Here is a 15,502-nt window from a genome sequence, read left to right on the forward strand (position 1 = left end):
TAGACAACAACAAAAGTACAGCAATTTAGGTTATAGATAGAACGCTCAAATAGTAGGGAATAGGGACAATGGTTTTTGTTTGAGTAGCATGCTGTTCAATTTATTTCCATTGTTGCTACCACTTTTTCTTCTGCTCATCCCGGGATACCGTATAATTTTATTATTTTAATTTACATTGGAAAATCCATGACATGGTAAAATGGCTTCTCTTTATAACTTATCATTCCCTATCCCTTGTGGAAATGCTTTTTATTAATTTTTTTTATTTTTTATTTTTGAACCTTCATTGTTTTTGGCCGAATCCAGAATTTCAAAAAAAACCTTATAATAGTGAGTCATTTGATACATACCTTTATTATCATATTTCGCCAAAACCTGTAGGGTCACATTTTGGCCAGAACAGCCATAGACCACTTATAACACTGTCACCCTTGAGTGGTGCATACCATATATGTACACACCCTTTAAACTTGACCATTCCCGCTTTTTATAGTATGTGGTATCATCACTCAATGGTATTGTACATTCATCCAAATTCTTAATTTTTTTTTTTTTTTATTTAGAAAAAAATTTCATTACTATATTCATATGCATTGTGTTTCATGTTGTGTTGTGTCTCTATTTATAGATGTTGTTTTGTCTAACAAACTCCTTTGTACAAACAGTTTTGTACACTCCACCCATATCCCTGTTACCGCATCCACCCACCCTCCTCACACAACTGCCTGTATAAAGGACCATATTGTACATATTTGATTTACCCTATTATAATTTATATAAATCAAAGGGGTGTATGCCGCACATCTGTGTTTTAGGCCAATATGGTCTTGTGCATACATCCCGTCTTCAGTATTTATAAGTATTTACTCTTTTATATTGCTTTTACGAGACGAATAAACATACATACATACATACATACATCAGGCAGTATTTTGTATAATGTTTATAAGGGTTGACTCTGGTTCATGCTTTGTCCATCTATAATTAATTTAAACTGGTATGCTAATTGAATTCAGTTCTAATGGAAATCAAAGCTTTGAAAGGTTTGTTATTGAGAAAAAGTTTAAATATAGAAGCCATTTGTGCAGTAAAATCATAACATAGGCATATATATATCATGCTTGTTGAAACTTGAGTAATATTAAACTCGTGGTTTGTTTAAATTTAATTTGTTCATAGAATTTAGTTCTTCTATGTTTAATTTAGAATTTGATTCAATGGTGCAGTAAAATCACGACAAGCTAAATATTTAGCGGGCTTCCTTATAATTTCTGATTTTAATGTTTAATTAAGTTGTTGGGTTGTCAAACTGAATTAATCTATTAGAAACACCAAGTATTTTGTTAGAAAGTTTTCAACTTCTGCTAAACCTTCATAGATATTCTGATATTTATACCAGTTTAACAAACCCCCAGGTATGATTAGTTTTGTTTGTTTCTTCAGGGGGTTTCATATGAAGCTCAAGAATTCACTGAATATTTGCCATGGAATGATGGATGGATATGTCTCAACTTACTCAGACAAGCATTCGATGCAGGATTGATTTTCAAGATTCAGGAAGTTGGTGACAGAAGAGGAAAAATTGCTTGGAACGATGAGTTTCCTCATAAGACTAATAAAACTGGAGGACCAGGAAAGTGAGTAATTTGTGTGTTTCATGCTTGATGGGTATTTACTTCCTAAAATGTTAGGAAATAGGAAGGAATAAAACTAATTCAAAATCTTGTTATGTATTGCACTACAAAACAATTCAAAATTCTCTCAAAATCCTTATTTTGGTATCTAAATCGTCATTTATGGGAAATAATAAAAAATGGGATTCACAAGCCCTGGTATTTAAGATATTGCTCATAATGACCTTGGGATTTATTTTCAAAATTTTCAAAGCATAAAGACATATTGGATAAAATATTTTTCTTAAAAATTATTCAAATTTATTTATTTGGATTTTACCAACCTTGCTCAAAAGAAAACTAAGCTCATTTTTATATGAAAACGATTTATTTAATTCAGAGTGACTTAATGTTTTTTAACTGCCAGGGTCTGGTCTAAAATTCTGGACATATCCACCTAACCATTATGACCACAACTTGTATTTATTAAATAGACTAGATATTTAAATTATGATTCTGATATGTTGTATTTTGGGCTTCTGTACTACGTTTGTGGTTCTCTGTACCAATGGTTTTCCTATAATTCATTCTGAACAAAACTCAAGACAAGTTGAATTTTGACATTTATTTGGAGCCAGAGTCATAATTTGTTCCTGTTAAGAAGTTGCAATTTCAGACTTTTTAACAGAAACTAAATTGGTCGTTATGATAAATTTAAATGTTGGTGCTCTTGGAGTATTCATACCAAAATGGTGCACGACCTGACATAGTATTGTGTACCAGGTTAGTTTTCAGGTTGTGCGTCATCTTGGTACGAATACTTCCGGAGCGCCTAAATGTTTGCCAAATAAGAGTTTTTTCTTCAAATCCCTAGGTGCAAGTTCTGTACTGCAATACTCTGAAGTCAGGATCCATCATTTACCAAACTTCTATTCTTTTTCTATGTACATGTTCAATGAGAGTTCATAAATTCATTTTTTCAGCAATGGATATCCAGATCCAGACCATACGATGAAACTGAAAGAAGCATTTAAGGCAAAAGGATTTGAGTATGATGGACGGGTGAGATAATTCTATTCATTTGACACTCTGGCAAAATATTGCTGTGCCCACTTTCCCCAACATGCATCCATATGAATAGTCTCAAATTCTTGAAATAACAAGTTGGATAATCATCACTTGAAACTGAATTTAGTAATGAACTTGCATTGGTATCGAAGGTAGATAAAGGGTTGCTTGTTCACATGAAATTTTCTCTGATTCTAATAATTCGATTTGAAAAGCCCAGCCCTAAATACATCATAGAGTGCTCTACTGTCACATATGATGTCACAATAACATGATTTTGAAGCTTTTAAAATGCAAATTCAAAAGCGCAATCTTCAATGAGACACTCTATCTTCTGGGCAGTTTTTATTGACAATATAGGTTCAAGGTCCCACTTTTACATCCACCCAGTTCTTTTGATTTCATGTAGGTTCTTTGACAATTCACTATTGAAGTGATGACAAAACAGTGTGTAGGATATGGTGATTTTAATAATATAGAAAATAATGTTTTTTTTTCACGATTTTACTTCTGGACAAGCATCCACTAATATGTAAATGACTAATATTTTTCAGAGATACTGAAATTTTACCAGAGACAAGAAATTAGTTTTGGAGTTTGGGAAATGTGGAGCCTGGATAGATATAATAAATATAACACAAGCATATTGTGTGTGAATAAGCTGCCCTATCATAATGCACAGATTGACAAATTGTCTTTTTTTTCGATTGACTCACATAATAATATTTATTTCATTTCACAGAGTTTAAGGGAGTTATTTGGAAGAAGTTAAAGACAAGAAAGAATTTTCTGCAACACTGGTTTCACTTTTACTGCATGGGATACTGAACTGAGACGTTGACCTCGCCTAAATCAAAACTACATCAAAGGTCAAAGCAATAATGCCATTACAGCCATTATGCAAATGGTGTCTTTGATCAACTAATTTATAAGATGAAAATGGTGAATATTTTGAGAAAATATATTTGTGTCATTGCTGTATGGCTAATGGGCTTATCAATAAGTAGAATGCCCTAGGCGACATGGATATGGGCATTTTATGAAATAATTGAAACAGCCTAAGCAGCTAAAACGTAAGACTTGACTTTGCTGGCATCGCAGATTACACATCTCATGTTTAGATTCCACTCCTCACCTCACCCAGAGTGTATTAGATTGGGTGGGCAATGACAAGCTGTATACATTCTGGTACTTTCAAACGAATACTAGCTCTTTACGTATTGTTAGATATCTGTGACTGCTAAATATATAAATATTTTCGAGGTATTGTTATGGCTACCATTGCCCTGAACAAGCATCCAATCATAAGTATGGTGTACTCCCGTAGTATGTGAACCGAGACTATAGACACCAGAACGTAGTAAGTACAGGCTATAATTTTATTCTAATTTTCCTTGTTTGAGTCCTAGTACGAGTTCAGGGACCAGCCAAGTGACTCCCATAGTATTTATACCTGAAATTATCGGTGTAGCCTAACCCTATTCTGGTGTCTGCCATCTAGGTTCACATACTACAGGAGTACCGAATATGGAACTTCTATATCGCACGAAAGGACTTGAAATATTCTTGTTTAACACTGCATACAACACTCTGGCTCTGGGTGAGGTGGTGATTGAAATTGAAGGTGGTGGGCATATGACCTGGGTTCTTTAATCAGACATGCCAACATTGTTTAGTCCAAACACTAGGCTAACAGGATGGTTGTATTGTCAATATCAATTTAGTGAACACACTATTTATTGGCATTAATTGTTTATAAATTAAAATAAGATGTTGAAACAACTTGCATTTTTGTGTCGGTCACAATACCTGAAAATTGTTTGGACAATTTGTGGCAGGTTATACTCGAATGACCATTATTTCATACTTTCTATTTCTACCATGGGTCCCAATTGCTATCCACAACTAAATATATTATTAATCTAGGTTTCAATGTTATTCTTATGCATTTTATTATAATATTTTTATGGCATATTGTATACTTTTTCCCTATGATCCCCACCGCTACAGTAAATACCACATTTCAATAGATTTATACAATTGTTCTGAAGTCCTAATTACCAACCACCACTGAATATATCTATCAATATTCAATAGCATTTTCATGTTTTATTTTTATAATTACACAACCAAGCCAAGTTCTGTAGAATGTAAACAGAGGTGGCGGACACCATAACGTAGTATGTGTACCAGGTTAGGCCATAAACCAGTAATAAATACTATGGGAGTCACTTGGCTAGTCCTCGAACTCGTAATACAACTGAAATAAGAAAAATTGAAATAAAATTATGCCGTAGTATTTGTTACTGAAATTATGGCCTAACCTGGTACACATACTACGTTCCGGTGTCTGCCATCTTGGTTCGCATACTTCAGGAGTACCTATTATGAAGCATGTGACAATATACAAATCAAAGAGTTTCTTTAAAATAATTTTATGGAAATATGTGACTTTGTATTCTCTTGCACATCAAAATTAATTTGTCTATGTGCTCAAGTGTATTATATGTGTTCTCGAACCAGTTCAATATAAAACAAATGTGTTGATATTTCATAACAATTTATGCAATCAAGCCAATGCTGTATATACAACCTATCAAGACTTCAGAAGTAAAAATATCACTTAGATATCATTCCAGTAAAATCTTTTGTATACATTTCCCCTTCATAAATAATTTGACATGCATCCAAGTGTTATTCGAACCAATTTAATATTAAATGATTATCACGCTGTTTTCTTCACTTGAAACCATTCAAGTTCAAAATAGGAGACGGCTAATTTTCCATTTTTCCACTCCAAATGTATAAAACCAGTCCCAGAAACCGATTTATTACACCCTGGATGAGAAGGTGGGAATGGGGTCCAGTTGTGTGTATCAAGATGGAATAACAAAGTCCTTGGCATAGAGATTTCGGTGCTCCAGAAGTGTGTGTACCAATATGGATGTAACTAGTTTTGTTCACCGACTTTACATCAAGTTGTGGAAAGGGACTGAAACCTATGAGCAGGGGGTATATTCACTTGGCTAACACAGACAGTCCCGGACTCATAATAGAAATAAAATCAGAAAAAATTATGGCCTAACCCTACAGGAGTATCGTGATTTCTGTCTTTAAATCAATAATAATTCAGAAAATCTGCTTTCAGTTGACATTTCAATAACATTGTTTAATAAATAAATTGTATAACAAATTAAAACATTTTTATTCCTGGATATATCCAACATGATGGAGTATTAGGAATTCCAATCTGATTCGAATCAATATTCAAGAAACAAGAACCTTGTGTTCTTTACTGAACATTAAGAATATGTTCAAAAGTGCTATTTCAAATACTAGATTGTTGATTTGGCCAATCCCTACACCAGTAGTGTGCAACCTTTAGAAATAACTGGGTGAAACCGTAGGCCGCAACTTATTTAACATATGCTTTTTAGTTGTTGCAGGCACAAAATTTTTGGTTATTGATCCTATGACATGCGTAGTTCGCTTTGCACAAGCTAGCTATTAGGGCATTGTAACCTCATAGGCATAGATTGGACTCGGGTATAGGCTTCGCAACGCAAAGTAATTGGAATTACTAAATTAAAAACTCCTATAGTTGGCCGCACCCGCACATCAATCAAAATTGGCAACCACCAATTGCTATAAAACCTCAAAATGCTAAAACAGCGTGTCACAGATGTGCAATATTCCAACTTTGCATTTTCCTTTTTCTTTATAAAGGTTCTATTTAGTCAAACATTCGTTTGAGAAACTGCTCCAGTGTTGACAAAAACGGACCCGAAATTGGACTCCCTGATAACAAAATTTCAGATAATTTGAAATTGACAAAAATCTATCAACTAGGACGCGAGAACAACAAAATCACAGGCGTTTCCAAAAATCTCGAATTCAGGGCCATCTGATTTTAAATTATGACTCAAGACTCCAATACTAACGAACTCCATTTAAAATCCCTGACTTTGGGCCCGAGGTCGGTAATAAGGTTGATGCATGAGCACAATGTGAAACCAGTTTGCGTAGAAGATCATGCCCCATACCCAAATGTTAGGGACGCTATATTTAACCCCTTTCGAGTGTTTCTTGTCTAGAGCGGTGGTTTTTCAACCTCCATGGAAGAGCGGAACCCCAGTTAAGATTTCAAAGGCTTAAGGAACTCCAGTGTAATGCCAATCAAGAAATGTGGAAACAGAAATTTGATGCAGAATAATGAAAGTCTCTCATGAAACACACTTATTATATTATTCATGTATTTAATAATATAGATTTAATACTATAGACTATCGGATTTAAACGCAAACCGCTGGACTGTACTGGCGGAAGGAATCCCGGTTATGAATCACTGTCAACTGTCAATGTCAGCCTTGTGTGGAGTACATTAAATTAATTAGATATACTTTCCCAATACTGAGCTAAACCAAACTACGGGGACAGTGAAACAAAATGGACATACAATTATATTCTCCAACTTTTCGAAATGCGGACCCCTGTCTGTAAATCTTATATTTGACAAACCCCATGCTAAGCCATATCAATTTCTATGTCAAACCAGCGAGGAAGAATGAACAACACAAACAATGTTAATATGATGGATGAGGTTACTTTTCACTGCACAATTTATCAATTTTTGAAGCAATTTGTGGCAAGCAAACTCGTAGGTTCAACTCTATTGCAAGTCTCGACCCGTATTTTGTCATCATATTGGCAAGAACTGCTGCCTCGCACATAAAATTATTATTGCCTTTTCTGAGAGCGATGGATATTCGTCTGCAGCGCTCAACCAAGATGATGCAAAGGCTTTCTGGTTAAATCCAATCATTAAAGATGATCGGACTCCTTTCATATAGTTGCGGACCCCCTGTGCAGTCATCACTGTCACCCGGAGGTCCGCAAACCCCAGTTTGGGAAACCCAGGTCTACAGCTTTGTGTGGAGTACTTTGTATGAACCAGATATATTTTCTCAATACTGAGTTTCAGTAGAAACACAAGGAATAACAAGAGTAAGGGGCGCTCCGGAAGTATGTGTACCAATATGGAGATAACTAATTTTGTTCGCTTACATTACATCAAGTTGTGTAAAAGGACTGAAACCTATGGGCAGGGGGTATATCCACTTGGCTAACACAGACATTCCCGAACTCGCAATAGAACTATAATATTGAAAATCGAAATTATGAACCTGGCACACATACTACAGGAGTACCCTTCGAAGGAAAATAAACTTCCTCCCTATTGTAATAAAATAATTGTCTGGGGAGTAGTTTTAGAGGGATTCCCCCTCCTGTATAACTGCCTTATCACTAGTAGTATCGTCAGTGGGCACCATTTTAGATTCATTCTCTGGTTTTTCAGCCTTTCCAGAATCTTTCTGTTCAGTGGTTATAAGTCTTTATTCAAATTAACTCTTAGATATCATCAGCATTTCCCCCTAAAATGCCATTTTCTGTTTCCAATCGGGATAATTCTCCGTAATCTCTGAGATATTGCTCATCATCAACATCCGCAGCATGCCTCATCGCAGCAACCATCTCGTGGATCTGAAACATGGAAAGATAATCAATGTCTTTTAAGATAAAACTGCCATCTATTTTGTTTTGGAATAATTGAACCTTTAGCGCCACCATGTGGTTGAGTTATTTTGCTTGAATAATTATTGTTAAACCGCCAGCATTACTAATGACAGAATGCCAAGTAAGAAAGATTATAAAGTCCTACAAATTATAGTAGCCCATTACATATTGTTGGATATCAGTGGCAAATATATTTTAAACTGAACTTGATTAATCAGGATGCCTATTTCAGTACTGCCTTAGTGGGTGTACCAGGTAGGGTTAGGCCATAATTTCATTCGTATTTTCCTTATTCTATTACGAGTTCGGGGAATGTTTGTGTTAGCCAAGTGAATATACTCTCTACCCATAGGTTTCAGTCCCTTTACACGACTTGATGTAAAATAGGCGAACAAAATTAGTTACCTCCATATTGGTACACACCAGTGTTAACTCTAAGCAAATTATGAGTGCGAAAGTGCTTCGCAGTCGGAAAAAAAAGTGCGAAAGTGCTTTTGCCGATTTTACCAAGTTAGGTGCCCTAGCTCCGGTTAATATTATGAATTAAAGAGAAGCCTTTTCCGAGTTCCCTTCAAGCGAATTCATGTTTAATTAAAACAAGCGAATTCATCGGCAACGAAATGACATCTGCTAACACCTGCCCCGACAAAACTTTCATGCAATGTATCACGGTGTCAGTTGCTTACTCGCGTAAACAGCAAAGACTTCACATTTGTTACTCCTTCCATCTAACAGACACGAGCCAGGCTGGAAATCATATTAGTTACAGGGTAGATCGTTTGTACAAATCCCGTGCAAAATACCCCCCCCCCCCCTCCAAATATAAATAGCAATCAACTAATTAGGGTTAGGTGCGCTGGAAATTCAACTTTTCGATTTACCCCTAAACCTAATCTGATAATTATTAATTTGTGATTTTGAACCACTTTGAAAGTCGCCACCCACTGTTTTAAAAGATAGGTTAACCTACGTTCCCTCCGAAATATTATCGCAAGATACTCCCCTGTTTTAGGAGATAGGTTGACCTACTTTCCTTTCAAACTTTTTTCTCCAAAATATTACACAAGATCACTTTGAAAATCTTCCCGTTTCGTGAGCTAGCGTGACCTAATTTCTCATTTACATTTATATTATACTATTTCAGAGCTCACCCAAAGACAAGTAATTTTTAAATGTCGACATGCCTTGGTTTGCGTGCGAGTTAGTTTAAATCATCGGGCAGAAAACATCATATATTGGCAAAATGTTTAGTAATGCCATGTACTTTCAGCATTCATAAATAGCACTCTTTGTAATGCTGCTTACCTAGTATCAAATATTCGCATCACAACGCCACTTGCGAGGTTTCCATATATTTCAATTACACTAATAGGAACCATGACACCAAAGAGTTTTCTTTTGCGAAGGTACACTAAATATAATGAGGGTGATTCTTGAGAAAAACATGAATATAAAAAATAAACGAATGAAATGATAGTGGTCCCAAATAATTTTGAGAGTGTCTCGAAATACCAATCCATTTGATAAATAATTTTTATTCAACCACATGACCGCTGATATCCTGAAAATTAATGTTGAAAGAGAATTATCAGATATCGCATATCGAATTATCGCATTATCAGATATCGGACATCCAGTCGCGATATTCAATCGTTTATATGCACAAATTTCACATTAATAGTAATTGCTACCCAAGTTTGTGAAGTTTAGAAACCAACAAACAGAAAATAACTTATCCTAAAACACAATTAAAATTCAGTCGGCAGTAAATTCGTCGCCAAGGCGATGCCATACAAAACAAAAAGATTTGGTCGCGAGAGTTACGTGCGTTGTTTTTTAAGCAGAATGTAAAAAAATTTATAACTAATAAACGGGAGTTACGACGCCCTTTACACATTGTGTGTATTAAACTTCCCTGTTAAGTACTATTATTATTGTACTTATACACCTGTTGGAGTATTTCGGACAATTTAGAATTTAAAATAAATGAAAACCCGACATATAATAAAGACGCAAAGGAAAAATGAACATTTATTGAAAAAGTTATTATTTAAGAAAGACAACATGATCGTACAATCCGCCAAAACCTCGATGTTCGCAAGTGAGATGATAAATAAATACTTCCCTGTATTGGATCCATTAACTTTAGGGTATCGTTGTTCTGCCAACAAACAGCCGGGTGCAAAATATTTCCGTCCTGTGATATGCTCACAAATATTCTCGATATTAATATCATACCCTCGCGTATGTACTTTCTATTAGCTCTTTAGTGATCCCTTCCATCCTTGGCCAAGTCATGTTTCGAATATGTGAACATTTTATTCGACCATACATGGCCGGCGGGATGTTAAAATTGTAAACAAGAGAGAGGTAAAATCAATCGCGAGTTTCGTTATAACGGCTCGTTTACGAATTGTTGCGCCTGTTATCGTCGAAAATGATTACATTTGTTGTATTTTGAGGCATTTAAGCAGTAATAATTAGGGCATGACATCATCAAAATCGTCAAGTGAGATCTTGAAATTGCAAATTCCGTAAATAAAATTGTGAATTATTCGGTAACGAATTCAGCTTTAATGACCGTCGGGATATTGTTTTGTTGAAAATTATTATTAATGTGAGAGCGCCAAAAACATACAGTCCATACCGATGCGACTGCAATTTATATGGTCGCAATTGGTGTGGCGCGTTTATTAATAGTGTAAAATAAATTAAACGAATATTAATTATAACCAAGCCTGTCAGCGTGTTTATTTTCTGTGGGCAGGAATCGTAAAATACCATCTTGAGACAAATTCACTTCTATTATAAAATCTTAATTTTCAGTTATTATCGTTATACAAATAACGTGTGGCAACTTTTTAATTTATCGTCGACCAAAAAACCGCCCCACACTCGTCCAAACGTGTGTCGAGCTTGAACGACAGGAACAGATTCATCGACGACCTTAATTAAGGAAAATATGTATTTTATTGGGAATGCAGAATAAATGTAACAAAACGCATTTTTTTGTGATATAACTTTGTATTTTCGGAAACGGGTTGCCGTGAAAGGTAAAATTTGATCTAAATTAATTGCAAAAAGGTTTTATTTTAAATGTAACAAAACACATTTTTCGAGATACAACTGTATCGGATACCGGGTGTCATGAAGAGTAAAATATGATCTGAATTAACCGTAAATAATGTTTCATTCCAAATGTATCATAACACATTTTTTGCGATATAACTTTGTATTTTCGAAAACGGAGCGTCGCGAAAATTATTAATCTAACGTTTTATCTATCGTCTAACTAACGTCTGGAACACATCATTTTCGGGGAGAACTCTAGCCCGCGAAACGTCATTTAATTTAAAATAGAGAATGTTTCACGCATTTCAAAACGGAAAATCACCAGTAAGTGGACAGGGATTCAACCCTCCGGATTCAGTGTTCTATATCCCCGTGTCAGAACTTCCTGACGAATGGAACAAAGAACCCGTCAAACCGCCGCGGAAGAAGGGGAGTATTTTTTGCACTAATAATTAGGGCGTGACAATATCAAAATCGTCAAGAAACTGGTGAATTTGCAAATTCCATAAATAAAATTGTGAATTGCTCGGTAACATTTCAGCTATAATTATCGCCGGGGTATTGTTTTGTTGAAAAAACGTTGAAACTTGAGGGAATTAGTTACAATTAGCGCCTGACCTCTATTAGGCACAAAAGCACTCGAGCCCAATCTTTTTAGCATTAAGTCGCATATGTAAAATATCCTGTAAAAGAAGTGCTGTTCATTGACGTCATCTCGTCTTATGACCACGCAGAAATGCCTTTATTGCCGAATTATTCAATCACTATTTTAAATCAACATTCAGGATTGGCACAATTTCAGACTTGCGAAGTTTATCACCATAGAAATACATGAGAAAGTTAATTATCGTCTTAATAAATATCTGCATCACGGTATGGACAATAATATTACCATTCGCATAAAATTAGGACGGTAAATTTACAAATCTTGATAGGTAATATTAAAGCCAACACAAATGTTAATTTGAGTCCTCAATGTCTTCAACAGCTGTTGCCGATGTGAACGAACGGGTAAACCCGAAATATAAAACTTCGATGTCCGCCGACCCACAAGAATTCATATTTGTAAAAAAGAGAGGGCGGGAATATAGATTACCCAAAACCTGGATATCGCCGCCAAAACGATCGGTGACAAGAACAATTAGCGATTACAACGGAATTAACCAGTAAAAAGGCTTTGTTGCCGATTTTTTAATGTTTCCACCACGTTTATTCGGTACTCCTTAAAAATATTCGATTCAAAAAAATATTGAATTTTGCCCACCCAACCTCGCATATCAATGAGAAATAGTTGTGTAAATATCGGAAAATGCCACGTCCTTTCAACATTGTGATTGCAATAAAATGGCACTTAATGGTATTTTGTGAATTTGGTGATCTTGCAAATCTGTGACATGCTGCTAAAAGTTTCGTCTGATTTGAAAATCGTGCAGTTTGGTCACAATTCATCCAAAGTGACTATAACACGTAACACTTTTATAGTCATTTTGAATTCATCGATATCATTGATAGTCACATGACCACTCTCGTTCAAAGAAACGCACTGCGTATTATTCCAACATCTGGTTTCCAGCACCGGGAGCGTTTTTTTGCGGGAGAAGCGGAATCGGTGTGCTTGTATAATAATCATATTATAAACAAGAATTTTGCCGTTAATGCAAAAGCTTTATCTCCTATGTCTGCATCTCATAGGTTAGAATTCCGGTAAATATCGTTATGATATGCAGAATTGAGTTACAAAAGTACTAGTATGTTACTTATTTGTCAACTTAATACTCGAAAATATTTGTTAACTTTGAATTTTTATTCCATTCGAAATCAGAAAAAAGTGCTATTTCTCTTCAAAATCGGAAAAAAGTGCTATTTCGCAGTCCCTAAAAAAAGTTGCGAAAGTGCTTCGCAATTTTCGCAAAAAAGTGCGCTAATAGTGAACACTATTACACACTGTTTCTACTATAAGATTATACATAAAAATTTGCCATGCCACAATTTTGTGGTGGTCAGAGGGTTAATCGTGCATATATTTACAGCAATTAGGGGATTTTTGGCAGGAAATACCTAATGAATTTAGATATGGGACGGATAACATGTTCTTTTACATCAAAACCAATCCCCATAATCAAATCTGTGATAAACTGAAATGTGGGACCAGGATTGTGGGCCAGGGTAACTGAAATTGTGGGTTGAGCAAGCAGTAAAGCACTACGACATAATTGAGGGTTAGAGTAACCTTGGTCTCGTTACCTTATCAATGAGTTTCATATTCTCTTCTTGATATTGTTTTTCTGCTTGATAAGTGTTTTCAGTGATCTGGATGCTGAAAACAATATAAATAAAATTATAAATGCTGTCAAGCCATGGTTCATTGATTTTGTGGAAATATTTGAATCCAAGTAAAACTTCATAATTATTCTTAGTTATTCAGCTATGCGGTTTTGGATTTTCAAATTTATTTTACAAATGCTATAATGGGCCGTGTTCTTAAAATCTTTTAGAATTGTCCCAACCTTTTTGGTGGGGTGGAACCCCATTGGAACATTCCATAGGCTCAAGGTACCCCAGTACAATACTTAACACTAATACTTGCAAAACATAGCGAAATTTAAAGTGTAGCAGGTCTGATAATAATGTTAAACCTAATAAAAAGTATATTTTGTTCTAAGTACAAGTACAAGTATTTGATATTATTCAAACAATATATAGGGTGTCCATAAAGTCGTGAAATTTTTTAAAATCGGAAAGAAATTTATCGATACCATATATTGTTTCGGCCCTCACAAATGTATTAAATGAAGTAACAATACTTAATAAACAATTACCGATTAAAAAAAAAACTAGTAAGATATATTGAGAACTGACTTCACAACAAAATTGAAATTGTAAAGAGACTTCATGGACACCCTGTACATATAATATATAGACTGTCGCATTTGGATGTAAACTTTTGGAGCCGCCGCACTGAACTGGCCAAAACCTAAGATAAAAACCCTAATTTGCCATTTCTACGGGAAATAAGATAGTTCGTATTAGAACCATAAGGTATTCTGAAAGACTGAAACTTCAATTAAATGTTTATTAGTAATAATACATCCATTTTATAGTAAAACAATAGACTTTCCTCTCCCTGAGATTATGAAATACATTGACAAGATCCACATACTTTTGGTGCTTAGTAAATTTCATCATCTGCTGTCTGTGCTTGGTCATGATAAGTTCCAATGCGTTCTGGTGGTCGGTCAAACTTTGTCGCAATTCATCGTTCTCATGTTGTAGGGACCGAATTGCATTATTTTCTTGCTGAATACCTTCAAGATAAAAATAGGAATTTGGCAAACATAATTTTGTTTCTATCAGAAGTATTATTTGAGATTTACATTTGATTATTATTAGTATTACAGTTAGCCGAGCCACACAAAAAATTTGTTTATCCATGCGAAAAAGGCAAGAGAAGATAATATGGCCGTTGCTCAGCCTTACAGTATTAAAGGCACCAGCATATCAGCAGAGATTTAAGGCAGCGAAAAAGATGTATTTTTAACCACATGAGCGACTTTTTAAACATAAACTGTTGGATTCAGATTTTATGCTTGATGGGGAGAACCCGAGCGTTGACGAGGGCCACACTGAACGGCTTGGTGGGCCGGGTTGTGGCCCACAGGCTGTCTATTGCGCACCCTTGATCTAAAATAACCACTGATTTTAGACTAGTTCTTAATTAATTTCAAATTGAATTTTTCTGTTCATGCAGAGTTTGGTACAAAATAGAAAACGATCAATTGATGTCCGGAAATATCATATATATATATCAAGTTAAGATAATAGAATAAATATTGCGTTACAAAATGAGCAAAGCTAGTACTATTTCTTGTAAAAATTTGTCGTACCTAAGACTAAAGTAGACCTTGGTCTGTGTTCAGCAACTTTGTTCAGTTCAATCAAATTTTTTTGATATGTGTCACTCGCTTCCATCTCTTTCTTGAGAGTTGAAGCCTGTTCGGCAAGACTTTCAGCAGCGCTGTCATGATCCTGGGATAATAGATGAAAATAAAAGACTAGTTAAAATATTCAAAAGTTAAAATGTATTGTTGTATGTTAGAAAGCACTGATTAGTTTTTTGATTGTTACAGTGTAGCTGTAAATGCTTGTTGTTTGTATTTAAAATATTTCTAATTTGA

The 15,502-nt window shown here is 35.0% G+C and overlaps 1 protein-coding gene and 1 long non-coding RNA gene across 2 annotated transcripts in view; one reads left to right on the forward strand and one right to left on the reverse strand.

Annotated features, from left to right (window-relative positions):
* LOC144422714 (uncharacterized) overlaps positions 1-15,502 on the reverse strand; it is a 41,472-nt gene that overhangs the window by 23,662 nt on the left and 2,308 nt on the right. The gene's annotated exons all lie outside the window — the stretch shown is intronic.
* On the forward strand, positions 1,022-4,802 carry LOC144422784 (E3 ubiquitin-protein ligase DTX3L-like). Its single transcript, XM_078112608.1, has 4 exons — positions 1,022-1,087; positions 1,444-1,637; positions 2,597-2,675; positions 3,424-4,802. Exons 1-4 carry the CDS (start codon positions 1,022-1,024, stop codon positions 3,451-3,453), a joined length of 369 nt encoding a protein of 122 aa, XP_077968734.1. The 3' UTR covers positions 3,454-4,802.

Source organism: Styela clava, chromosome 5 (genome assembly GCF_964204865.1).
Source record: "Styela clava chromosome 5, kaStyClav1.hap1.2, whole genome shotgun sequence".
Taxonomy (NCBI): domain Eukaryota; kingdom Metazoa; phylum Chordata; class Ascidiacea; order Stolidobranchia; family Styelidae; genus Styela; species Styela clava.